A 26,845-nucleotide genomic window follows, 5' to 3' on the forward strand; every position below is an offset into this window, starting at 1 on the left:
TATTTACAACGAACGGTCTATTTTCTTCTTTTTTTTCTTTTTTTTTTTTTTAAAAAGGCAAGCCAAAGTAAATAAGAGTTTATACAAATATAATTTTCTTTTTTGGTCAATACAAGTATAAAAATTTTGGCAAAAAGAAGGGACTAATATTAAAGATTAATACAAATAGAAATTATATATTACAATTACATTAAATCATACATATTGATAATCAGAAGTAAAAACTGCCCAGATTTAGGCACGTTCCTCTGTTTAACATAGCCTACAAAGTAAGTCAAAAGTGTTTCTAACTCAATCAAAGAAATTTCTTCAACATTTGAAAACACAGCTCATGATGCAGCCTCAGTTCTTTGATCACCATCAGCAGTTGCTTGAACTTGAGCTGCATACTGTAAATTCCAAAGAATATCTTCGAAAGAAGGTCGACTAGCATCCGGAGAAATGCATTTGTTCATTATGGTAATCACAATTGACAATGATTCTTGAGAGCATGTTGCTAGTACAACCGGTTCAACTATCCGTTTCTGGCCATCTTTGCTTTGCAAAGCTCCCTGTGAATTCCAAAACTTATAAGTTCATCATCAAAAATTACTGATTAGCAAAGTTGGAAAATTTGATCTGCATTGAGTATGAGCTTATGAGTTTCAGAAAATACCATTTCTTTTAGAATGAAGGCTTCTCTTTTTGAGGCTTGTGAAGGTCCAACTATTGCTTCTAGCAGTATGAATCCAAAACTATAAGCGTCATCTTCTATACTTGTCAATTGCCTGAAAAAACAAACATACCTTAGAAAACACTATAAAAGCTAAGGAGTTTCAATATATCACAATTGAATAATACTGGTTTTATAAAAAGGAAATCCTTACCAGGTTTTAGTGGCATCTCCTTTTGCCTACAGAACCATGAACAAAAGTCAACAACTGTAGAGATGGAGAAAAAAATTGCCATATTGACCCATCAATCGAAAAGAAAAATAATTCCTAGTTCCTACCACATATTTTTCAGTTTCTTCTGAGACAATGGATAGACCGTAGTCGCTTAACTTTGCCATTCCATGCTCATTGAGTAGGATATTGTTCGTCTTAAGTCGATTGGTGAAGAAGCCAGGTATAATTCCAGTATGCAAGAAGTGCACTGCCTTGGCAACACCAATTAGAACAGCCAATCTTTCTGACCAATTGAGGACCTTTCTGGAACTATTTTCTGATGAATCAGTTCTATGGTTAGGAAAAGTGAAGTGTGAAAAATGAGGTGAGGAAATTATATATCAATTCAAAGCATTTATCTATAAAGCATCCATAAACATAGTGAAAGGTCATGTGCATAAGAAAGTCAAGGACAACTTGGATAGAAAAATGAACTAAAAAGCATTTTCAAACAAACAAAAGGTCCTTCTTATAATGCATGGATTTTGGATCTACACTGCTTTCGGATGGTATCCTTAAAACTAATTTCTTATCAAATGTTCAAGAGTTACCACAGAGATGATCGCGAAAACTTCCATTCGGCACATATTCATAAACAAGATAGACCTTGTTGAGATTGTAAGCGGCTCGTCCACCATCACCAAGGCAGTGGCCTAGAAGGTATACCAAATGTTGGTGTTGGAGCTTAGACAGCAAATCCAACCTGAGTTTAAGATTTCGAATGGAAAACTTCTTTGATAAAGGCAAGCATCTTATAGCAACTTGGTTCCCATTCTCTAGTCTTCCTTTGAAAAGCTGCATGATAAATGAAAAAAATAAAAAAAATAAAAAATAAAAAAAGTGAAAGTGAAAGAAAGTAAACAAAAATAAAAAATTCAGGAATTTTCAAAACTGGTATATTCAGGCAGTACCTTCCCATATGAACCTTCACCGATAAAGGCAGAGTTGTCAAAGTTATTTGTAGCTTCCATTAGCTCTTCCAAAGAAAAGGATCGACACACCGGTTGGCCTTGTGTGCCCAACTTTGCAGCTTCAGAAATAAACCCTGAAGTATATTAAAGAGTTAAATTTGGTCATGACAAATTTACGCCATAAACCACCAAAAAAATTTAAATTTTGTCACTGGATGACCTACTTGCATTTGATAGAAGCTCAGTAGAGAAACCTGCTGTTGAGCTATCCTGCACTGATTTATGCAATAAATGTTGTTCTGATAATCCTCTAGGACAATATCTTCTGCACAGAACAAGAAAGCCTAAAGCCAGAACCAACATAAGCACTAATATTCCAAGAATCACACCCACCAAGATGGCTAAATTTTTTCCTCTTGATTGTTTGCTCTTCAGGGTGACATTCTCACAATGTGATTTTTTATGCTGATGCTTTATATCAGTGGATAAGCAGTTCCCATCAAAGTTAACCTCTCTCTTTTCTGATCTCAAACAAGAAGGCAATGCCCCAGTTAACATATTGTTGGACATACTCACCAATCTAAGTTTGCTTCCGCAGCTTAGATGGTCTGGAAGTGAGCCACTCAACATATTTGATGCCAAATTCAAGTAACTGATATTGGGCAAAGTGAATAGTGATGTTGGCGGGATTCCTCTAAGCGTATTAGATGACAAATCAAGGTGTTGAAGCCCACTTAAATGGCCATATTGCTTTGGAATTTCACCAGAGAAGGAGTTGTTACTGAGGAAAATCATCACCAACCCTTTGGGCATTTGGGGCAGTGTGGAACTTAATTTGTTCCCACTCAAATCCAGAACACTTAGGTTCTTCAAGCTACCAAGATCTGGTAATTTCCCTGATATCTCATTGTTAGACATTGTAAGATCAGTGAGAGTTGTGATTCTCCCAATTGACGATGGAAATGGACCTTTCAATCTGTTATTCCTTAAGCTTAGAATTTTCAGATTAGATAATGAATCATACCAACCCGGAACGGTGTCGTTTAAGAAATTGTAGTCCATTATCAGAGTTTGAAGCTTTTCCATTCTAGAAATGGTGGGTGGGATTGAGCCAAAGAGAAAATTTGAACCCAAGTCTAGATATTCAAGAGAAGACAATCTATGAATCTTATCTGGGATTGGACCCCAGATGCCCAAAGAAGCAAGACTAAGAACTTTCAAACTATTGAGTCTAGCAATGGTAGTGAAGAAAGAATCTATGGAGAAGCTCTCTGATAAAGTTTGATTTGGAATTGCAAACCCATTGAAGTCACTAACCTTGAATGGCTTATCACCCAGAATTCTGAGCTCAGTAAGAAGATTTTCCTGGCATGTGATATTTACTTGTGTACTAGAAGGTAGAGAGCAAAATTCTATGCCATGCTGATTCCAAATTTCTAACTCTTTTGGATACTCCAAATGTCTTCTTAGCTGTAGAAGCACTTGGGTTTCAGAGGATTGTAGTTGATAAGTACTCCCAAATAGGAAACTCCATGAAAACCAGAATAAGAAAAACAAACCACGAAACTCCATAAAAGGATTCTGCTTTTATTGTCTATGCCTTCATGAAGCAATAACGTGTCTTAAAAAAAAACATTTAGTAAAACACCAGCAACAACAACAACCCAATAATGACCTGCCATTCAATTGAAACAGAAAGAAAACCATTACTTATCACGGTGGAATAGAAACTGGGATATTTAAAGATAAAACAATAATCTGTAGCAGTTTTTTAAATTGAAAGTTTTGAGTTTTTCTGAAATTTCGAGGAAGATCCAAGCAATACAGACTAGTAACTGCTGCCCAAAATGCCAACTTTACCTCACAAAGCTCAAAAACAACGTATGAAGGAGCTTAAAAATAGACGAAATGCAGAGACTTTTAAAAAAGGTTCTTGACTGATTAAGATTTATTCTAAGTAAAATTTAAAACCCATAAAGAAGAAAATTCTTCTTTTCTTTTTTTTCTTTTTTTTTTTTCCTTCTTTTCTTGCTTAATGGATACATTAACTAAGAAAGAAATATATAAAATATAAAATGTTTTTGTAATCTTGGTAGACCTTTTAGGTATGAAAGAGTGGAAAAGTGGGTACCTGGAGTAAATGCATTTACTGCTCTCACATGGTGTTCTTTCTTGGAAGCCTGGGTATCTGCAGCATTAATGGAGTTGGGGTTCTTTTAGCTTACCAAGAGTTGGAAATTCATACCATACTAAATCTTCTTTGAAAAGTAAGCAAAATTGGGTTTCAAGCTTGTATTGTTATGTTAACCTTCTATATGCAATGGTTTGGTTATAGTTCATATACAACTTGTATTTTTATCCTTTTTTTTTTTTTTTGGTCCCTATTAGTAATCGTTTTTTGATTCCTTAGTATTATATTTTTCCTTCAAAGTGATCACTAATGATGGTTGTCATTGTCCCAGTCTGTCAAAATTGGCTTAAACAGATATTATTTGAAGACTTTACTGCCAATGATCGGTAGGCCACCTCATGGTGCAGAAGGTAGCAACAGAAAGAAATTTTTCCCCAAAAAAAAATGTCAGTAATAAGAGAAAGGAAATAGGACAGATTTCACTCAAAAGCAATGTTATTGGATAAAATGATTATTAATCTTTGATGTCACATTATTATCGATGGCAAATCATATTTTTTGACCAACACCGAATCTGAATCAGTGAAGAGTCAAATGTAATAATTGCACAAAGTCGTTGTATAAATTGGTTTCTTCTTTTACCCCGCAAATGGTTTTTACAAAAAATGGAAAATGACTAAAACAAATGAGCAATGCTACTATACTAAATTTTTTTATTAAAATTATGATAATTAATTATATGATAGTTTTTTAATAATAGTAAATTGATATTGTCATATATTTATGAAAAGATAAATAATTTGATTATATAGTAATTTTTTAATAATATTAAATTAATATTACTATATATTTATGAAAAAATAAACCATTTAAAAGATATCAAATCATAAATAATAAAATTTTAATAAAAAAATTTAATCAGATTTATCCAAAACAAATTTTATATATATACATAGACTTTGGAACTTGTGATTGTGGCTTACAATAAAAATTGACAGGCTGTTCCAAAATTTAATCAGCAAATAAGCAAGTGGGCAGTTTTCTTTTCAATATGTATACTGCATTTCTATATGGAATCTTCCATAACCTGTTGCAGTTTTGGATAAGCTTTTTGGCATGGACAGCAATACCATGTCCCATGAAATATTTGGAGCTACATATAGCTTTTATATATATATATATATATATATATAAACCAAATGAAACTAAAATCATTAGGAAAAGAAAAAATATTATCCATCACAGACTTGAAATATTTTACAATAGGTTTTAAACTAGATGTCCACTTGTTGGTAGCCAAAAGTAACTGATAATAGTTCCCTCTATATTGACAGCTGGTTAATGTCCCAGTCCTTAATTGAACAAAATTAGGGTTTTTGATTGGTATTATATTAGGATATTATGTGCATTCAATGAAATGATTCCAGAATCGATTGAAGATTAATAATTGAAATCTCTAAGTCAGAAAAGCAGAGTGAGACCCACATTTACAAAGTCATGAGTAACATTATGCCATGAGATGATTGGACAACCCGATTAACCCTCATCTATATATCATATATATATGACCCCACAAACCTCCCTCATTTAAAGACCCTGATTATAAGGCATTTATTGACATTAAAACATCAATATATATACACTATTCTCCTAGACACTCTTCTCTTTAGTCCCAAAAAAATAAATAAATAAATAAATAAATAATTATCTTCTGATTTATGATGATTGATATTACAAAATCGTATGGATGAGAATACTGAATACTTATTACGAGATTATTTTTTCCACTATAAATTAATTCAAATAGTTATCAAAACATTAAATTTGTGTATATTTATATATACATAATGTATACGTCATATATATGTGATATGATCCTCAAGCCTCCTTTTCTTTTAGCCCTGAGTTGCAGGGCTCTTAGAAGTTGAGACAAATATCAGATATACCAGTTGTAAAGAATATGATAAAGTATTATATATGAGTAATGAGGTGAGGTTGAGAATGAAGATATTGAAGTTGCAAAGAACGTGGAAGATAGGATTTCCACATGCAAGGTTACCCTTTCTTGTTGGTCCTAAGAGTATGGGACCAACTAATTCATAGGTTTTTCTTTAACATCATGGTATGTCTTTATCAAACAATTCATTCAATGGGAAAATTATAACCATATGATAATTAAAGAATGGCAATCTGCCTTTGCTTTTATCATCACGATATAAAAAATTAAAAATAAAATAAAGAGACAATATCTATCATTGCTGTCGGTTTTGCCTTGAAAGATCATCTTCATTGGACCCATCAATTCTATTTTTTCACCTCGCAATTGCATAGATAGAGCACTACCCATTTGAATATAACATTTCAGGTGCTACTTTTTTACATCATTGGATGTATATCTATCATGAATTTCATAAAATATTTATATATATATATATATATATATATTAAGATTCTACTATGTAAGGCAATCCAAATGGGGTATACCATACAAAAAGTTTAAGAGTTGTTTTTCTTCACCATTCTTAAGTTTGATGTTTGAAGGTAGCTTTTAGGATCTTCTTGCATAGAATTTAGGGAAGAGGGGTTGAGCCAGATGCATCTTTTGTTTAGCAAATGAAATTTAGAGGTCTTGTTGGCTACAATTATTGTACCACATCCATCGGTAGAACAAAATACAAATTGTAGGACATATAAAACTTATACTATGGGGGGTCTATAATTTTCAGTTTGTTATATAGTTGACATGGTATAGCCGTTGTAGTGAAAGACTTCATTCGAAATCTTTCAAAATTTCATATCTAAAGAACAAAGAGAAGATGTAAAATGAAAGTATATAACTGGTAGATGGAAGGCATGAGAACCAGGTCCGTGGAACAAATTTTTGATTCTGTTCCTCATGAGACAACACATGAAAGTGGCATTTTCCTAATCAGATCAGCAAATCCAAGTCCAGCAAGAACTCTGCAGGCAATGAGTTGGAAATTTGGAATTACCACAACATTGACAACTTGATTTGAGGCATTGAAAATGAACAGAATTTTGAGTGCCGTTACCAACAAACAGTTTCTGCTTATCATACATGATAAGCTATGTAAATAAGCTGAACTTCAGGGAAACTCTTAAAATATCCTGGAAACCTTCCACATTTACAGGAGACAGAGATGATTAACCAGCGAATATAATGAACCTAATCTGAACAAGAAATCCTTTGACACTGCCTTTACGATTCAATGACATCCTTGTCACTTGCAATGCATAAGAATTAGAAACTCCTGAAATTCTATTTTGCCTTGGTGTGCCTTAACGACATCCGGAAGCACTTACTGATACTTTCTCACCCACCTTTCTTCGAAACTCTTACCACTCAGTTTTAGCACAGGAAGAATGCTCAATTCTTTTTCTACAAGCCCTGCTGACACCAGAAGTTGTAGAACTGAACACCGTGGAATAATCCTCTTCTCCAAGCTAAACAGCAGAACATTTGGATTTCTAGAAATCACTGAAGGTTTTACATTCAATTTGTTCACGTAGAAATCCAACAGTTTCTTGATTTTCTTAACTGAAGCTGACATACACATAGGTTGCAACTTGAATGCTAAATAAATCTCATCTTTTGACAAACCAAAATTCCTATATGCTTCCACCTTTTCCTCCCAAAGTTTCTTACTCGCCAGTCCGAGGGCACGAACAGCTAGAACAAATAGAAGATTATTGGGATTAAAACCCAATTTCACAACTTCATCAACAATCTCGCTGAACCGATGAGTCCTCAAAAGCAGTGTTCTAGGATGAATCATGAGAATTCTCAAAACTATTGACTCGGGGACACCATGTTTCATCAACACCAATATGTTTGGCTCAAGCATAGTTTCCAAATTCAACTCAAGTATTCTGTAACATGCTTTTATAACCTTTATGACATCCTCTTTAGTGCCAAGAATCCTCATAAGCACTTGGACACAAGGAATGATTTGGTTTTCCAAGCTTCTTTCTAGAATATATGGCTCTGTGGACAAAAGTTTTGCAATATCAAGATCAGTAAAGCCGAAAGACTTGAAGAATTCCAGTTTAGGCTCAAAATTTTTGTTGGCATTGAACAAATACAAAAGTGGACGCTTCATGGTTAAGGCTTTTATTTGCTCTCTACTGAAACCATGAGCTCTAAAGAATTCAACCACAGTGTATGCATCAATTTCAAGCACACGTGGGTCTTTGCTAAGCAAATTGGCAAGGTTAGAGCTAGTAAAACCCAATGATTCAAACAACTCAACGTTGAGCCTTAATTTAGTTTCTACATCAGCTAAAAGCAATACCGGACGACTCATGATTATATTTCTGATGTGGGTCTGACTTAATCCATGTGTTCTCATTAGGTTTAGAACAGAGTCAGGGTTGTCTGAACTTTCAATTTTGAGCTTCTTGGAAGCCGAAATGGCTGATTGTAAGGGCAACCCACATGATTTTTGGAGGTAAGAAACTGTAAACGAATGTGGGTTTATGGAACTAGAGATTTCCGACGCAGACCCAAGATGGGACATTGAAAACCAGTAGCCATGGCTAAAGGGATCCAAAGCTCGGGGCTTTAAATGTAAGACTTTCGTGCGAAGTAAACTAAGCATCGAACTGAGGAAGAAAGCAAACTGTGAAACTGCAAAAGAAACAGACTCACCTGGTTCGTAATTTGGAGCGCTATTTTGTGCTATCGAACTGCTTCAGTGGCTTCTCCGACCTTCTGCTGCTGTCCTCTCTCACCTGTTCTTGGACAGAACGACGAACTTAAAATGGGTGGGTTGGGCTTGCTTAGAAAGCCCGCTCAACTGCCCAAGACCAAATATATGGGCAGTGTTTGGATGGTCACGGTTTTTTTTTTGTTTTTTTTTTGAAACTGACAAATTTTTTGCATCAATATTACTAAATAAAAGCCATAAAATAAATAAACAAAAATGTCATACTCTATTATTTTATTAAATATCAATGACCACTTCATTTGATATTTAAAATTTAATAACGGTAGTCTAGTCCCTGCGGTTTTTTTTTTTTTTTTTTTTTTTTTTTTTTTTTTTTTTTTTTTTTTTTGCAGAACAAATTGCTCCTTGAGCTGCCTAAATAAAGTATAGAAAGAAAATTTTAAATTCATGGTTTTAAACACAAAGACAAGACAAAACAAAAAGGTTAATCTTATTTTTCCATATATATATATATATATATATATCACTGTTCTTATAATGAATTAGGAAAAATGAAATCCGTAATTATGCGGCTAGGCTATATGAAACATGAACAAACACAAAATGCTTATTAATCTAATAACCTAAATGTCTAAAAACATATAAAATACAGACATTTATATGCTTAAACTTATTTTATTAAACTTCCACGTTTACAAATGCACACATCAAAAGCAACTTGGGAAAACCATATTTTAACATGTCCTTTGCTCCAATATTGATCGGATCAAAATTGGAAGACCATAGAGCCGAACAAACCCAGCAGCATCAGCTTGATCAAATATCTCCCCATTTTCAAATGATGAAATTTCTTTCCTATACAGACTTAGTGGACTGTTCCTTCTTGTTACAGCAACAGACCCTTTGTACAACTTTAGAGTCACTGAACCTGTTGTGGTCTCAGTTGCCTTCTCCATGAAGGCATCCATGGATTCACGAAGTGGGTCGAACCACCGGCCTCCATACACCAGCTCTGCATATTTGAGTGCCATTGTATCTTTAACTTGCATTGTTTCTCTACTTAGAGTCAAGGTCTCCATCTCACGTGCTGCGGTGAACAATATTGTACCGCCAGGAGTTTCGTACACTCCACGGCCTTTCATGCCAACGATACGATTTTCAACCATGTCAACACGACCAACTCCATGCCTCCCACCAATCTGGTTGAGCTTGGAGAGTAGTGATGCTGGTGAAAGCTCCTTTTTGTTGATTGAAACTGGTAGTCCGGAGACAAATCCAATTTCTACATATCTGCATGGAAAGAAAAAAGGAACAATTGTATTTGATATGTAGAATCATAAACACGAATAAAAGACAAGTCCAAATCAAAATTTTCAGTAACTTACTCTGGTTCATTAGGTGCATCTTGTGGATCCACTGTCAACTTGTACATATCCTTCTTCGGTTCATTGGCCAGATCTTCCAAAATATCACCCTTTAGTGACATAAACATAGACATATAAGATATAAGAAGTTGGAGATGGGATAAAACTGACCCATATTGATGATTAACATTTTCTGCATATTTTGATTGTAAACCAATTGAATTGATCATTTTCGATTTGGTAAAGGGTTACAAAAAGTCTTGGCACAGTTTTAGATAAATTTCTGAAACAAAAAATCTCAATTTCAAAGCTTTAGATTCTTTTTATAAGTTCAGCATAACTACAGTATAAAGCCAGAGTGCAAGGACAAAAAAGTATATGTAAGATGAAGGATAAAGTCAATTGACAACAACGAAAACGAAGGTAAATTACCTCGTGGCTGAGGTGCCATAAGTTCCAATCTCTGCTGTATATAGATTTCCTAGTCACTGGGACAGGCACATTATGCTTCTCAGCATAATCGATAGCATCTTTTCTACCCTTAATATCCCACTCTCTTCAAGGGACCACAACTTTCAGCATTGGATTTAAAGCATAGAATGTAAGCTCAAAGGCAAGCTGAATAAACAAGATAATGTGTCAGAAGAAATACAAGGAGGCTTGATTACTAAAAAAGCTGAATTACAAGACATAACATGCCTGGTCATTTGACTTCCCTGTGGATCCATGAGCAACAGCATCAGCTCCGACTTCTTTTGCAACATTCACCAAGGCCTTTTATCATAAATATCTTAATTAACCAGTAATAAAGGTATGGTAACATTAACATAAAGTGTTGAGAGAGGAAAAACCTTCATATATTTAATAGAAATACTGCAATATTTTATCAAACTTCAAGAAAGGTGTATGCTATTATCTCTACTAAAATTCACATTTCTTAAAATACTGAAAAAAATGACCAAAAAATACATTTTTTCTTTTAAGATGTTGCAACAGCAGCATAGTTTTCTCATAACGGTATCGACAAGCCATCTGTATGCTTTAGTGTAATTTGGAGCTATGGTCTATAATCTTGCCATTGAAGATCACCTTAGCAATAAGAGGACGAGCCATTGAGGTACCCAACAAGTATTTCCTCTCATAAATTGCACCAGCCAGCAAGCAAGGGAATACAAAATCTTTCACAAATTCTTCTTTCAAGTCCTTCACTACTAACCGAGAAGCTCCACTAGCCTTGGCCTTCTCTTCCAAGCCATCCAACTCTCTGGTACCCTATAATTTCAAGTTTAGGTGCAGATAAGCAAAGTCAAACAACAATTTACAAGAAAAATCAATTCTATTCAACTTTTAGAAATAGATGTGACTCAAAAACATACTTGACCAACATCGGCAGTGAAACAAACAACTTCACAACCATAGTTCTCCCTGCAAAGGAGAAACAATTGAATAAATTTATAAAGTTGCAGAGCTTGCATCAACAAGAAAGTATATTCTGAGTTACAAAATACATGAAGAAGGGGAGGGGACATACCTTAGCCATGGAACAATAACTGATGTGTCTAAGCCACCACTATAGGCCAGAACAATTCTGTTCAATTTTCCATGTAATCCTTTATTTTTTGTAGTTTCAGATGTTCCAGTCTCTTTATGAGCTCGCAACACTGCTCTAATAACTGCATTTCAAGGGCGTATCATTAAGGTCACAAGCATAGATGACCAGACAATAGTTACTTGAGCCCTAACATGGCAAAGAAATCAGGTTCAAACACTTCCATTTTGAGAAATATGACAAAACAAATTGACAACCGTATTCATGAAAAAGGGAACAGAAATAAAGAAAGAAAGCAAAGTCGGATATAAATTTCCTTTTTATGGGCTCTTTTGCAAAATTTTTGGACCACCAGCAATCTAACTAAATTTGATGACCACAAGAACTCAATTCATGAAGTCAACTGTTTATAACCTGTAACAGGACAAGAATATTAGCAAGAAACGAGTAACCAAAACAGTAAGCATGGATATCAATTCCATAATTTTAACAAGAGAAACAAGAGTTCACAAGTAACAAGAAAATATCCTTAACATACAATAAAAAAGTCACCGAAACATTAAATTACAAAAAGATCAATCAAACAACCTCACCTTGCTTGTTATGAGCTTTTGTAACTCTTCTACCATTGCCAATAACTTTACATGCATTCCCATGGAGCTCACTGCTTCTGGCCCCTAACTGTGAACACAAATTGAACAAACCATTATTGTGCACCACAAAAATCCAGTTAACAAACCTACAAAACTAAAGGAAGAAGCTTGTATATAAAACATTTTGGTTAGAAGTACTTCATAGCCTGATGAAAATTTCCTGTCACAGCATACTTTTTCATGATACAGCATTGGAGCTGCAAACAAAAATCAATTTCATATATCAACCTCAATATTCCAATAAATATATATATATATATATCGACCTCAATATGCATCATTAAATAGTGGTTGAACTAATCATTACCAGGGGAACAAACAGGGGAATTAGCCTTCATGTAATCAACCTTAATATTCCAATAAATATATATATATATATATATATCGACCTCAATATGCATCATTAAATACTGATTGAACTAATCATTAGCAGGGGAATCAGCCTTCATGTAAATCAGTAATTAGCATTTTTTAGTAATAATTTGACCTTCTCTGAAACAAACAGCAAGAAGAACTTCAACAAATGAAATATTCAGAAGAAGTGAAAAATGCACCTCTTTTTGGTCCAGGAGAAGTGAGACTGGTGGATAAACAAGGAAAAAGTGAATTCAATTGAGCCATAATGGTAGTGCCGAATACCAGAGACTCTTTATGCTTCACGCTCACCAAGTAAGCAAAGGCTATACCACTTGTTTATCAAACAAAGCATAAATCAACATTTCCAAGGAACAAGAAAATACATGAACATATAAAACCTAGTCATATAAACATTTAAATACATAGAGATGGATTAAATAACCTCACTTCGAGCCATAGTGCATAGAAGATTCTCTGTCTTCCCTACGAACCAAGCGTGCATGAAGTGTAGTGGGCTATCTACATACCATTTTACAATGCAAAAAAAGTTCCACAATTTGCCGTACGTGTGCCCAAATACAGTCTCTATCATAGGGACATGCACATTTGCTTTATACCATGTTTAGTAGCATTTTATCTACCCCTTGTATCCCACTTTCTCCAAGTGGCCACAACTTTTATCTTGGGATCTGAAGAAAAGAATCTAAGCTGAAAAGAGACCTGAATCAACAAGAGAATGTCTCAGAAGCAGTACACTTTTTTAAAGAGGTTGAAACTGTAGCATATTTTTCCCCCAGCTGCATGTTTGTCCATTGTTATGTTTAATAGAAATGCGCAGCTACGACAGCCCAAAAACTTAGCTTTCAAAGATCACCTTAGCAATAAGAGGGCAGACCATTAAGGAACCCAACAATTATCTCCTCATAAATTGCACCAGCTCACAAGCAAGGGCATATAAATCTCCCACAAAATTGTGTTGTCACCCACTTGGCTTTGGCCTTCTCTTCCAAACCTTCCAACTTTTTTTAGATGCTATAAATCTAGTTTAGGTAGAAAGCAAGAAAGTCAAAAATCATTGCCATCTAAACAACATTCTACAAGCAAATTCAATTTGATTTAACTTTAAAAGTAGATATTACCAATGTCAACCGTGAATCAAACAGCTTCACAACCATATTCATGTATAGTATATTTATTATATAAAGGGAGAGCACTATTTAAGGAAAAGAGGTATCAAAAACTAAAGCAGGGTCCATACCTTAGCCATGGGAAAACGACATATGATTGTAAGCCACCACTATGAGGACCAAACAACTTTTTTCAATTTGCTGCATGATCCTATGTTTTCCCTTGTTTCAAAAATTTTAGAATCTTTTCTCTATCAAACTATTGGATTTCTAAATTCTCATATGGAGATGAAGCTTATCCCTATCATCTCACTGGCTGACCTTGACCCCTATTACTTTGAGGTCATATCTAGTATTCAGAGTTTCCCTCGATTTGGTACCACTCTGGGTCAATACTAGCAAAAACATCTCTGGACAAGGTTCTAGCACCATGCCAAATGTGTTCGTTTGAGTTCGGATTGGAATTTAATTTTGATTCAATTTAAGAGCTATTTATTTTTAGTTCTCAGACCAGCAGTTGGAGTAATCCACTTGCTTCTTTCAAAGTTCAATAAGTGGAACACAGTAGCTGTCCGCTTTCACATTGGACAGTAAGGGTCGGAGAATGGCAGCATTCTTAAGATCAAAGAGTCTGGAATAAAAAAATAATAATAATAATAAACTAATGTTTGTATTTAATTTTTAAAAACTACCATATTGTTTATGTTGTTAGTAATATTTTATTTTATGCAATTTTTCTAGATCCAAGGAAGTACAATTTAGAAAATAAATAGATTGATAATTATAATCAACAAACAGTACAATGAAAAACAGGTTCTGGCATTTCCATTTTGAGAAATATCAACCCAACAAAAAGACATTGATAACTGCATATAATTAGTTGAGGGATCAAAAGAGGAAGTTTAACAGGAATACGCATGGACTGCTATGAATTCCAAAAGTTCAATAAGGAAAGGTTTTAAACCCATGTTTGGTAGGAAGATAGAAAAAATTGGGAGAGTGGGTAGGGTAGGAAGGATGGGAAAAGGGAATAAAGTGCAATTTTTTTTTAATCCCTCATGTTGCTTTGGTACATGACAGGAGCAAAATAAAAAGTGTTACATAAATATATGGAGCGGAGGGATTCAGTCAACCCTTCATGAGAGAACAGGCTTTGCTACTGGGCTGGAACGTGGAGGATTCTTTCCTTTGATTGATACAATGGAAGAATGAAAAGGATGGTAAATTTTCAATTTTCAAAGTACTCTTTTAATCATCGTTATTATCTATTAATTATCAATTTATATCGAGGTATAGCTGTATTATTCAATATCATACACATTAACATTCCTAGCAAAAAATTTCAAAAAGTGAAAGTATTCTTTTGATAAATTCCCAACTACAAAACAAAACAAGGGATGGGAATCTTCCTTTCTCTCTCCCTTACATTCCACTTTTTCCATCATCTATCAGTTAAAGTATCAATCAAAATGTTGCCAGTACCAAGAAGATAAAATGAACATATAATAGAAGATCAAGTTGGGAAAACATTTAACTTCAAAAAGATGGATAAAAACATCGCCTTATGCAGTTTCAAAGGTGCAGTTTCCACTCTACGACTCTGCTCTACTAACCAAACGTGTGCCCGCCAACAGGATTGTACTATAAGACCAAATAGAGTCCATTATAATCTCTTCATCCTCGGCTACTCTACTTCAATTGTACGTTCGCTCCAATAAGAACCCAAAAAACCTCTCTACTCTCAAGAGCAATAGATACGATTCAGGAACTCAAATTCAATTCACAACCCAATTTCTGAAACCAAAAGAAAAATTCACACTAAGTTTTGGAATCACACTATATATTGGTCTTAGTTTACCCGTGAGTTCTCATTGCGTTTGGAAAAAAATGAGAGTGGCATGCAGTTTTCAATTTGAAGCTTCTTAAATAAAAAATGGCAGATTCTAAGGACAACCCACATGGCATTTTGAGGTAAGAAACTGTAAGAAAGAATGTGGGGTATGTGAAACCGTTGATTTCCAACATAGACCTGAATGGGAAGTTGAACCCGTAAACATGGATAAAGGGTAAAGCTCTGAGCTTTACGTGTGAGAGTCTCGTACAGAGCAGAAAGCAAACTGTCTCAGCTGAAAAAGCAAGTTTTTATCTGGTTTGGAATTTGAACCGTTTATTTGGCGCCATCCAACTGCTTCAATGGCCTGTCCCTCTTTTGTTTTTCATTCCCTTCTCACTATTCGTGGGTAAAAGACAAACTAAAAACTGGGCGGCTTGGCTTTGCTTAGACGGCCCACTTTTATAAACCCAACTGGGACTTCTTTTCCTTGGAGCCAAGGTTTTATTATTATTATTTTTATTTTTATTTTTTCTTCTTTTGCAATAGGAATTTTTCATTTCCTTAATCATGAGTGTTAAAAAAAAATTAAAATACAAGGGAAGTGTAGAATTCATGGTTTAATCACAAAGTAACAACAAAAACCCCTAAAATGTTTATACTGTTTTCCAATATTAGCAGCTTATCATATATTAAGAAAAAAATAAAATAAATGTATATAACTTGAAAATAGTTCATATTATGTATATATTGTAGAAAAATTACACATATATTGCATATAATATATATGTATATATATATATATATATATATATATATATATATATATATATATATGCGTACATGTCTCAATCCTTCTCTTAAAAAATAAATGCAGATTTACTGAGGCCTTAGCCTCATTGCCCCTCTAATCCATATTGGAAGACCATAAACCCGAGTAAACCCAGCAGCATCAGAATTTCTATACATATCCCCTGTTTCAAATGATGAAATATCTCGCCTATACAAACTATATGGACTCTTCCAGCTTGTTACTGAAACTGAGCCTTTGTATAACTTTACAGTAACTGAACCTGTTGTAGTCTCAGTGATCTTCTCCATGAAAGCATCCATGGATTCCCGAAGCGGGTCGAACCACCTGCCTGCAAAAACCAGCTCTGCATATTTGAGTGCCAATGAGTCTTTAACTTGCATTGTTTCTCTATCCAAAGTCAATGCCTCCAGCTCACGTGCGGCGGTGAACAAGATTGTACCACCAGGAGTTTCATACACTCCTCGGCCTTTCATGCCAACAATCCTATTTTCAATCATGTCAACACGACCAACTCCGTGCCTTGCACCAATCTGGTTGAGCTCAGAGATTAGTGATACGGGTGTGAGCACTTTTCCATTGACTGAAACTGGGAGTCCTGAGACAAATCCAATTTCTACAAATCTGCAACAAAGAAAAGAAAAATGTACTTGATATGGTTTTATAAATATGAATGGCATAGAAATTCAAATCAGATTTTCCAGAACTTACTCGGGTTTATTTGGTGCATCTTCTGGATCCAATGTCCACATGTACATATCCTTTTCCGGTTCATTGGTCAGATCTTCTAAAATATCACCCTTTAGTGACATAAACATAGACATATGAGCAGTTGGAGATGGGACTAAACTAACCCAAATCATCAGTGGTTTGGATTTACTAACATTTTCTGTATATGTGTGTGGTAAACCAATCGAATCAATCATTTTCAAACCAATTAAGTATTTTCAGTTGAAAAAAGCCATGCCAAAAATTTCATAACTTTCCAAATAAACAAATTTGATTTTGAAGTTTTGCTTCTTCTGATAAGTTAAGAGGCAGACTGAAATATAATAACCGGAGGCAGATTCTAGGGACAAAAAGTACATGTAAGAGGAGGATTAAGTTGATTGACTACATAGAAAATGAAGGTGAATTACCTCGTGGCTGAGATGCCATAAATTCCAATCTCTGCTGTATATAGATTTCTTAGTCACTGGGACAGGCACATTATGCTTCAGGGCATAATCGATAGCATCTTCTCTACTCCTAATATCCCACTCTCTCCAAGGAGCCACAACTTTTAGTGTGGGATTCAAGGCATACACAGTAAGCTCAAAGCAAACCTGAATAAACAAGAGAATGTCTCAGAAGAAATACAAGATATTAAATGCTAAGAAGCTAAATTACAAGACATGCCTGGTCGCTTCCTTTGGCTGTACATCCATGAGCCACAGCATCAGCGTTGACTTCTTTTGCAATATTTACCAGGGCCTTTTGTCATACGTATCTCATTCATCAAGTAAGAAATGTATGGTGACATTAAAATAATAGAGCATCGAGAGATGGAAAACCTTCATATATTTAACATAATATATATGAAGGTTTTAACATAAAACATATTTAATGTTCGACATGAATTTTGTAGATCACACCAATTTAAAAATTCATCATTTGATTTTTCTTGCCATTAGGATGACTTCTTCAGTTATAACCATTTATAGTCAGTAATAAAGGAACTAATTGTTAAATTGTAAAATTTTTGAAACAGTAAAATTGAAAAATTTAAGACTAATGTAGGTTTACTGCAATTATGTCAAATTCAGGGAAGGTCTCTGAAACTATCTCTATATTTTAATACACTTTCTTTCCTTTTTCTTTTTCTTTTTTTTTTTAAATTCCTATAAAAGACCTAGAGATGTGTACTCAAGGGTCTTGTAGTGTAAAGAGATGGAGACAATAATCCAACTTTAGAACACAAAATACACTTCTTTTTTATTATAAAAAATGAAAAAAGAAAAGGTGAAATGAGTTACAATAGCCCATCATATAATCTTGTTTTCGAAGATCACCTTAGCAATAAGAGGACGAGTCATTGAGGTACCCAACAAGTATTTCCTCTCATAAATTGCACCAGCTCGCAAGCAAGGGAATATATAATCTTTCACAAGTTCTTCTTTCAAGTCCTTCACTATTAACTGAGATGCTCCACTGGCCTTGGCCTTTGCTTCCAAACCTTCCAACTCCTTTATATTCTGTCAATTCAGTTTAGGTGCAAAAAGCAAGTCAAAATCCTTATGATCTAAACAGCCTTCTCTACAAGTAAAATCAATTTCAACTTCTAAAATTAGATGCTATTTAAAACATACTTGACCAACATCACCAGTGAAGCAAATAACTTCACAACCATAGTTTTCCCTGAAAAGGGAGAACAAGTGAACAAATCTATAATTGCAAGTAAGTGATGGAAACACAAGCGATATCACATTGTAAGGAAAAAAGTGGCAGCATGCATCAACAAAAAAGTACATCTGAGTAACAAAATAGATTTTGGAAATTGGAATGTATGAAGCAAAAGGTATGCAGTATGCAGAAGAGAAATGTTAGTCCACAAAGCAGGGGAAATACCTTAGCCATGGGACAATGACGGATGTGTCTAAGCCACCACTGTAGGCCAGAACAATCTTATTCAATTTTCCACGTAATCCTTTATCCTTACTTGTTTCAGATATTTCAGACACTTTGTAAGAAGGCGAAACTGCTCTAACAACTGCATATAGCATAGATTACTAAACATAATTAAACTCCAAACATGGAAAGGAGGGGGATGCCGAAGGCAGGGCTAGTGAGTGGAGTGAAGTCGTAACAAGGTAGCTGTACTGGAAGGTGCAGCTGGATCACCTCCTTTTCAGGGAGAGCTAACGCTTGTTGGGTAATGAAAACAGGTTGTAACACTTTCATTTTAGGTAACATAACAGAAGCACATAAATAACTGCGTTTAAATATATAAAGAAGCGACATTGAAAGTAAATTTCATTACCAAGGGCTCTTTCGCAATAAAAAATTTTGACCAACAATATCACTAAATTAAAACCACATAATTCCCAAGTGACATGAAAATATCCTTGGCATGCAAAATAAAAAATAAAAAATAAAAAACAAAAACAAGTTACAAAAACATTACATTATAAAAAGATTGACTAAACAACCACACCTTGCTTATGAGCTCTGCTATCACTACCATCCTTGCTAATAACCGCATACACATTCCCATGGAGCTCACCGGTTCTTGCCCCTAACTGTGAAAAGAAACCAACAGCAAGCCCGTTAATTGGACACCCAAAAAAAAAAAAAAAAAAAAAGAAAACAGTTACACAAATGAAACAGCCCAATAAAATAAATTGCAGCAAATAAACTTGTATATAATATAAAGAAGTTTTGGCAAAACTACCTGATAGCCTGATAAAAATTTCCTGGCGCAACATACTTTGTCATGATATAAAATTGAAGCTGAAAACATAAATCAATTTCACATATCAATCTCACTATATATTATCCAATACTTATTGAACTAACCGTAATTAGGGAAGCAGTGGAAAATAAATCTTCAAGTATTTCAGCAGTTAGCATATACTTGGTAAAATGTTAACCTTTCACCTAAAACTAACAGCAAGATCAAATAAAGAAAAAAATCAGAAAAAGTGAAACTGTACATCTCTTTTGTCCAGGAAAAGGGAGACCAGTGGACAAGCACAGTGAAAATGATTTCAACTGAACCATAATGGGTAGTGCTGAATTTCAGTCTCGGTGTGCTCTACTCTCTCAAAGTAACCAAAGGCTATAACACCAGTGTCTACGTTTTCAGTTCCCAGGTTCTTTGTCCTTTTTGAGCAGTCAGATGCCAAAAGATTCCAAGGATTTTATCAATGTCGAGTAAGCAAAAAAGCATGCATGGAATGCTGTGAATTCCATAGTTAAATAAGTAAAACAAGACTTAGTTTTTCTTATCTTTACTTGGAAGGAGACAAGGTAGGGATGGTGAAAGGGGTAGCAGGATTGTATAGTGGAAAGCCAAATTTTGTTTAACTCTTCATTTTGTTTATGCTGCAGGAAGGAAATAAAATATATTGTCTTTCCTATATTTGGTATAGCATAGAAAAAGAGAAGAAATGACAAAACTTCAATTGTTAAATTTACTATTTTAACCATATGGGGCTATTTATAAGATATACTCTACATTGATTAAGGTTGCAATACTAATTTTTAGCCAAAAATTTATTTCCCTCTTCCAAGCTATCCACTTTTAAACACATTGGCTTTGGCAAGTTAGAAGGAATGGTGAGTCCACCCACCTATTCTGTTTTCTCTGCACTCTCTCCTACCAGATAAGGATAGGATATTCTTTCTATTCTGTTTCATCAAAAGAAGCATAAAACCAAATTTACAAGCAACAAGAAATAACATCAACATACAAAATCAAACCATGTAAACCTGTATTGAGAAAAGGATAGATTAGAAAACCTCACCTTGAGCCATAGTGGATGGAAGTTTCTCTGTATGGTCCTCTCCCCTAGTCTTCCCTACCAACCAAGTTTGTGTTTCTGCATACTGGGTTATCCACTTATCCTTTTACAAATAAGACAGAGTTCAGCAATTTGGGGTACACGTGTCCAAATACAGCATGTAACACTGGGACAGGCACATTATGCTTCTTAATTAGCATCTTGTCTATCCCTCGTGTCTAACTCTCTCCAAGGGCCACAACTTTTAGTTTTGGATATAAAGAAAAACAATACAAGCTGAAAGTGAACCTGAATAAACAAGACAATGTCTCAGAAGAAATAAACTTTTATAGAGATTGAAACAGTAAGCATATATATATACATATATATATATATATATATATTTTTTTTTTTTTCCCCTTAGTTGCATCTACATTCAACAATAAGTTCTAATGGCATTTGTAGCTACAACGGCCTAAAAACTTGCTTTTGAAGTCACCTTAGCACACCACTAGCTGACAAGCCCCAACCTTGTCCTTCTCTTCCAAACCTTCCAACTCCTTTGCATCCTATAAATTCCATTTACGTAAAAGTAAGCAAGTCAAAAAGTATTACATCTAAGCAACATTCATCAAATAAAATCAATTCATTCAACTTTAAAGTAGATGTAAATAACATACTTGACAAATATCAGCAGTGAAACAAACAACTTCACAACCATTGTTTTCCCTGAGAGGAAGAAACATTTTTTTTTTCCTTTGTTTTTTAACAATATGACAAAAGGGAAGTAAACAATTCAAAAGTAAGAGAACTGTTAAAGACAAAGAAGGGGGCATACGTGGCCACGGGACAAAGATTGATGATTGTCAGCCACCACTATATGCCAGAACAACTTTATTCAGTGTGCTGCGCAATCTTTCATTGGTCCTAATTTCGGATATTTCGGATTCCCTAATAACTGCATTTCAAGGGCATATAATTAATCCCAAACAAGGCATAAGGAAGAGAGAATGGAAAAAGGAAAGGAATTGCAAAACTTTCAGTTCATATTGATTAAGTTTGTATTACAAATATCAGAAACATTAGCAATGAAATGTTTGTATGGTAATTACATTTCTTATCCATAAATCTCCTTCCCTCCTCACTAAATGGATTGGTTTTCACAGATTAGGAGGGATGGAGGATCCACTCATCGATTCTCTCTCCTCTCTACTTACCTCTACCAAATAAAACAAGGGATGTGACCCCTTGTCCTGTCTCTCTCTCCCTCCATTTCTCTCCTTCCATTTTTCCCATCTACCAAACTGAGCATAAATCAAAATTTTGCAAGTAATTAAGAAAGATAACATGAATATATAAAAATCTCAGCTCGGGAAACATTTAGGTTTAAAATATCTTAAAAAAAAAAAAAAGAAAAAAAAAAAAAAAAAAAAAAGAAGCTCACCTTGAGCGATTACGAGTTGCTGATTCTCTATGGTTTCCTCTCCCATACTAACCAACCTGGTGCGTCCGAGTAATGGATCAGCCACCCATCCTTCTACAATAAGACAGATATAGATCCACAATTTGCTGGACACGTGACCAAATACAGTCCATAATTGAGTGACACTTTTCTTTTTGCCCTTTTCTGTTTGCTTATCATCTCATGGTTTCATACCAGGTATGGACAGCCAGAGTTCTATTTTTATTTGTCAGACTTTGTTTTTTGTTATTATTATTTTTTTCAAAAAGAAATTCTGTGGAAAACCTTGATAAGAAAAATTTATAAGTTTTAAGAATTTATAATTTTCCTTCTTATCGGCCAAAAGATACCTTTTATTTTCCATACTCAAGCTCCCTCTCATATCTTCCACTTTTCCCATCTACCAAATAAATCATAAATCAGAATTTCACAATAAACAACAAGATAACAAGAACGTATGATATATAATATTAAGTTGGTAGAACATTAAACTTAAAAAAGATGGATAGAAAAGCTGAAGCTAAAGCTACCCTAGTAAAAGGATTGTAAATTTTCTCTTTCAGAATCTACCCTAGTAACCAAGCTGAAGCTGGTGTCTCTGCCTGCCGTGGTTTATCCATTCATCAATATAGAAGCTTATGAAAAATTATTATTAGAGATAAGGGGAAAAAAAAAAAAATCCTTGCTGAGGAAAACAATAATTGCTGAAGAGAAAATAAGGCAAAAACACCTCCTTTTCTTATCCGTGCAAGGCTCTCTCACGTTTCCCATTCACACATCCTTGCAACCAAAAGAAAATTCACCAGGAGCTAAAATTATCTGGTTCTGTGCACAACCCACATGATTTTTAGAGGTGAGAAAAATGTTAAAGAGTGCCGGACTTCCCACACAGACCCAAATATAGGAAGTTGAAAAACCAGTAAGCCATGGCTAAAGGTTTAAAGCTTGAGACTTCGCATATAAAGTTTTGTTGTTGTACAAAGTAAATGAAACATCGGATTGGGAAGGAGCAAACTCTCCGCTGAGAAGTAATAGTTTAAAGTTTTACCTGGTTCAGAATTTGAAACGCTACTTTGTGCTATTGAACATGCTTCAATGGCTGCTCTCTCTCTCTACCGTTCTTGGGTAGAAGACGAACCTGCAACTGGCTCGGTTGGGTTTGCTTCCAAAATCCGACCAAGCCAGGCAGAAATGCCGGTAACTTTTCGGATTTCTAACGGTCATTATTTTTAATTACACATTAACCTCTAGTTTTTTTGTTTATTACAAATATACCTCCTTCAAATTTTGTATATTTTTATTTTATATCCATTCCATAGGGTAAATTACACAACCTTCCTTTGTCTCTCACTTTGGAATACATAACTCCTTTTGCTTGTCATTCTTGAACATGGAAAATTGAAACCCATTAACTTAACCAAATGAATGTTTATGAATTGTGGTTTTATTTTTATTTTTATTATCTAGCAAATTTTTATTATCTAGCAAATTTTTCAACCATTTAAGCACAACAAAGTATTTGTAATGCCTTTTTTTCTCGAGGGAGAAAAAAAAAAAAAAAAAAAATCCCACAAACTGCAAGAGTTCTAGGAAAAATTACATAACAAACAATAAAAATTTTCAAATACCCTTCTCAAGCATAGCTCGAACTCTCATTGGAAGACCATAGAGCCGAATAAACCCAGCAGCATCAGCTTGATCATAGATATCACCACTTTCAAACGATGAAATGTCCTGCCTATACAGACTATTTGGACTCTTCCTGCTTGTTACAGTAACTGAGCCTTTGTATAACTTCACAGTCACTGAACCTGTTGTTGTTTCAGTGATCTTCTCCATGAATGCATCCATGGATTCCCGAAGAGAGTCGAACCACCTGCCTGCATACACCAGCTCTGCATATTTGAGTGCCAATGAATCTTTAACTTGCATTGTTTCTCTATCCAGAGTCAAGGACTCCAGCTCGCGTGCTGCGGTGAACAAGATTGTTCCTCCAGGAGTTTCATACACTCCTCGGCTCTTCATACCAACTAGACGATTTTCAACCATATCAACACGGCCAACTCCATGTCTTCCACCAATATGGTTGAGCTCAGTGAGTAGTGATGCTGGTGACAGCTCCTTGCCATTAACTGAAACTGGAAGTCCCGAGACAAATCCAATTTCTACATACCTGAATGAAAGAAAAGAAAAATGTGTTTGATATAGGACTATAAATACGAATGACATAGAAGTTTGAATAACATTTTAACAACTTACTCTGGTTCATTTGGTGCATCTTCTGGATCCACAGTCAACATGTACATATCCTTCTTTGGTTCATTGGCCGGGTCTTCCAAAATATCGCCCTTCATTGACATAAGTATAGACATAGGGAGGAGATAGAAAGAGGAATAAGAACCAAAAGAAGATATTATGACATTGAAAAAACTGACAAGTAAGCTTTTGAAATCAAAAGGCAATTCCAAAGACTAAATTGATAAAAACATCCTAACCGATTTGACATTCTGAGATTATTAACTACAATTCCTTTACCAACATGGTTGTATCTTAATGTTCAAGGAGTTCAATCACATAATTGTACCATGTGGTTGTATTTACAAATATGCAACTTTTAATGCAGAAGACCATCAACCAAGTTCAGCATACTAAAGAATAATAACTACAGTGAGAGTACTATGTAGGATGGAGGCTAAGGGAAATTGACTACAGAGAAAATGTATGATACCTCATGGCTAAGATGCCATAAGTTCCCATCTCTGCTGTATATAGATTTCTTTGTCACTGGGACAGGCACATTATGCTTCTTAGCATACTCAAGAGCATCTTCTCTACCTGTAATATCCCACTCTCTCCAAGGAGCCACAATATTGAGTTGGGGATTTAAAGCAAAAAATGTAAGCTCAAAGCGGACCTGGATAAACAAGAAAATGTCTGAGAAGAAATACAAAGAGGTTTAACATACTAAAAAGCGGAAATCACAAGACTTGCCTGGTCATTTCCTTTCCCTGTGCATCCGTGAGCTACAGCATCAGCTCCGACTTCATTTGCAACATCAACCATCGCCTTTTATCATAGATAATCAGTATGCCATTTAGCGAGTATAGATATGAGGTCACATTAACTAGTATAGTGTTAGGAAAGAGCAAAAAACTTTCGGATTAATTTCATTTTTTTATAAATACTTTCACAAGCAGTGTTTCTCCTACAAAAATGATATCCTAGACATGGTTATTTGGTATTTTGCCAAGAAACACTTTGTCAATTTTTACACTTTTAAATTTTAAGCCAAATATTTTGTGAAAAAAAGACAATGTGTTTAATGAAACAGTAGCATTCGTTTTCACTAGCAGTAACTTATCATCAACATGTTTCAGTGATAGATCTGATAACCTAAAAACTTGCTATTGTATTATCACCTTAGCAATAACAGGGCGTGCCATTGAGGTCCCCAACAAGTATTTTCTCTCATAAATTGCACCAGCTCGTAAACAAGGGAAAATATAGTCTTTCACAAACTCTTCTTTCAAGTCCTTCACTACTAATTGACAAGCTCCACTGGCCTTGGCCTTCTTTTCCAAACCTTCCAACTCATTTATGCCCTACAAATTAAATTCAGTTTAGAAACCAAGCAAGACAGTCAAAAATCGTAACCATCTAAAAAAAAAACATTCCAATATCAAATTAGATTTTACTCAACAACATACTTGGCCAACATCAGCAGTAAAGCAAACAACTTGACAACCATAGTTTTCCCTGCGAAGGACAAACAAATAGAAGAAAAAATTACACTTGGGTATGTAAGAAATTCAGAAGAGAAATGTTAAAAACACAAAGCAGGGAAGCTAGATAGATACCTTAGCCATGGCACAATAACTGAAGTGTCTAAGCCACCACTATAGGCCAGAACAACTTTATTCAATTTCCCTCGTAATCCTTTGTTGTTCTTATCTTCAGAGTCTTTAATAACTGCATTTCAACAGCATATATTAAGCCCCAAAACTGGGTAAAGGAAGCAGGTCCTGATTGAAATACCCAAAAAACTGAAAACTTGAAAACTGCATTCATATGAATTAATCAATCAGAGGAAGAAGTTCAACAAGAAAAGAAAAAGAGTGAGCAACAACAACATGAATGGACTGTCACTGACTGATATGAATAATCCCATAAGTTTAATAAGCAAAACAAAAATACTGTTTTTCCTAAAACGTAAAATCCGCAAGAAAATAATATGGACATGTAAAATCAAAGTCATGGAAACATTGTAACTTCAAAAAATAAAAAAATAAAAAATAAAAATAAACAAACTGACCTTGAGCCATAGGGGTAATATCAGATGATTATCTAGTGTGTGGTTTGCTCTCTCTAGACTCTAAAGACTCTCCTACTAAGCAAGATGCTATTAGACCTGTCAATTTGAATCATGACACGGCGACACGACTCGAAAACGACACGGAATAAATGGGTTTGGGTTTATTATAAATGAATTCGGGTCATAATCGGGTCAACCCGTTTAACACGATTATTAATCGTGTCATTTTCGGATTGACCTGT

General features: G+C 34.7%; 4 protein-coding genes and 1 pseudogene across 17 annotated transcripts; all 5 read right to left on the reverse strand.

The window, feature by feature from the left end:
* Window positions 1-140: 140 nt before the first annotated feature.
* On the reverse strand, window positions 141-4,226 carry LOC107404401 (probable inactive leucine-rich repeat receptor-like protein kinase At3g03770). Of its 2 annotated transcripts, none has more exons than XM_016011348.4 (8): window positions 3,969-4,226; window positions 2,062-3,512; window positions 1,838-1,971; window positions 1,478-1,721; window positions 992-1,203; window positions 867-892; window positions 656-767; window positions 141-551 (listed from the first exon to the last, which is right to left on the reverse strand). In XM_016011348.4, exons 2-8 carry the CDS (start codon window positions 3,407-3,409, stop codon window positions 330-332), a joined length of 2,298 nt encoding a protein of 765 aa, XP_015866834.3. In that variant the 5' UTR covers window positions 3,410-3,512; window positions 3,969-4,226; the 3' UTR covers window positions 141-329. The 2 variants fall into 2 exon arrangements, with proteins under 2 accessions (XP_015866834.3, XP_060669972.1); XM_060813989.1 differs by lacking the exon at window positions 3,969-4,226 and adding an exon at window positions 3,698-3,866.
* A 2,326-nt stretch (window positions 4,227-6,552) lies between these two features.
* Window positions 6,553-8,916, reverse strand: LOC125422520 (uncharacterized). Its single transcript, XM_060815169.1, is given in 2 exon segments — window positions 6,553-6,929; window positions 7,022-8,916. A coding segment is annotated over 1 exon segment (1,377 nt). The 5' UTR covers window positions 8,588-8,916; the 3' UTR covers window positions 6,553-6,929; window positions 7,022-7,210.
* Window positions 8,917-9,129: 213 nt separating this feature from the next.
* Window positions 9,130-13,007, reverse strand: LOC107406015 (argininosuccinate synthase, chloroplastic-like; annotated as a pseudogene).
* A 3,249-nt stretch (window positions 13,008-16,256) lies between these two features.
* LOC107407599 (argininosuccinate synthase, chloroplastic-like) lies at window positions 16,257-23,486 on the reverse strand. Of its 13 annotated transcripts, none has more exons than XM_048474465.2 (20): window positions 23,340-23,486; window positions 22,642-22,691; window positions 22,274-22,329; window positions 22,047-22,133; window positions 21,668-21,787; window positions 21,510-21,558; window positions 21,329-21,398; window positions 20,854-21,138; window positions 20,680-20,737; window positions 20,342-20,431; window positions 20,041-20,209; window positions 19,779-19,837; window positions 19,542-19,626; window positions 18,956-19,097; window positions 18,697-18,745; window positions 18,400-18,582; window positions 17,747-17,821; window positions 17,488-17,673; window positions 17,060-17,148; window positions 16,257-16,972 (listed from the first exon to the last, which is right to left on the reverse strand). In XM_048474465.2, exons 11-20 carry the CDS (start codon window positions 20,105-20,107, stop codon window positions 16,417-16,419), a joined length of 1,491 nt encoding a protein of 496 aa, XP_048330422.2. In that variant the 5' UTR covers window positions 20,108-20,209; window positions 20,342-20,431; window positions 20,680-20,737; window positions 20,854-21,138; window positions 21,329-21,398; window positions 21,510-21,558; window positions 21,668-21,787; window positions 22,047-22,133; window positions 22,274-22,329; window positions 22,642-22,691; window positions 23,340-23,486; the 3' UTR covers window positions 16,257-16,416. The 13 variants fall into 13 exon arrangements, with proteins under 13 accessions (XP_048330422.2, XP_048330418.2, XP_060671148.1 ...); XM_048474461.2 differs by having other exon boundaries at window positions 22,274-22,366; XM_060815165.1 differs by lacking the exon at window positions 23,340-23,486 and having other exon boundaries at window positions 22,047-22,125; window positions 22,274-22,366; window positions 22,642-23,307.
* A 275-nt stretch (window positions 23,487-23,761) lies between these two features.
* LOC107407600 (argininosuccinate synthase, chloroplastic) lies at window positions 23,762-26,694 on the reverse strand. The gene is made up of 8 exons (XM_016014904.4): window positions 26,604-26,694; window positions 26,149-26,260; window positions 25,999-26,047; window positions 25,711-25,893; window positions 25,283-25,357; window positions 25,020-25,205; window positions 24,551-24,639; window positions 23,762-24,464 (listed from the first exon to the last, which is right to left on the reverse strand). The coding sequence occupies exons 1-8, from the start codon at window positions 26,611-26,613 to the stop codon at window positions 23,912-23,914; spliced, it is 1,257 nt and encodes a 418-aa protein (XP_015870390.3). The 5' UTR covers window positions 26,614-26,694; the 3' UTR covers window positions 23,762-23,911.
* Window positions 26,695-26,845: the final 151 nt, after the last annotated feature.

Source organism: Ziziphus jujuba, chromosome 2 (genome assembly GCF_031755915.1).
Source record: "Ziziphus jujuba cultivar Dongzao chromosome 2, ASM3175591v1".
Lineage (NCBI taxonomy): Eukaryota > Viridiplantae > Streptophyta > Magnoliopsida > Rosales > Rhamnaceae > Ziziphus > Ziziphus jujuba.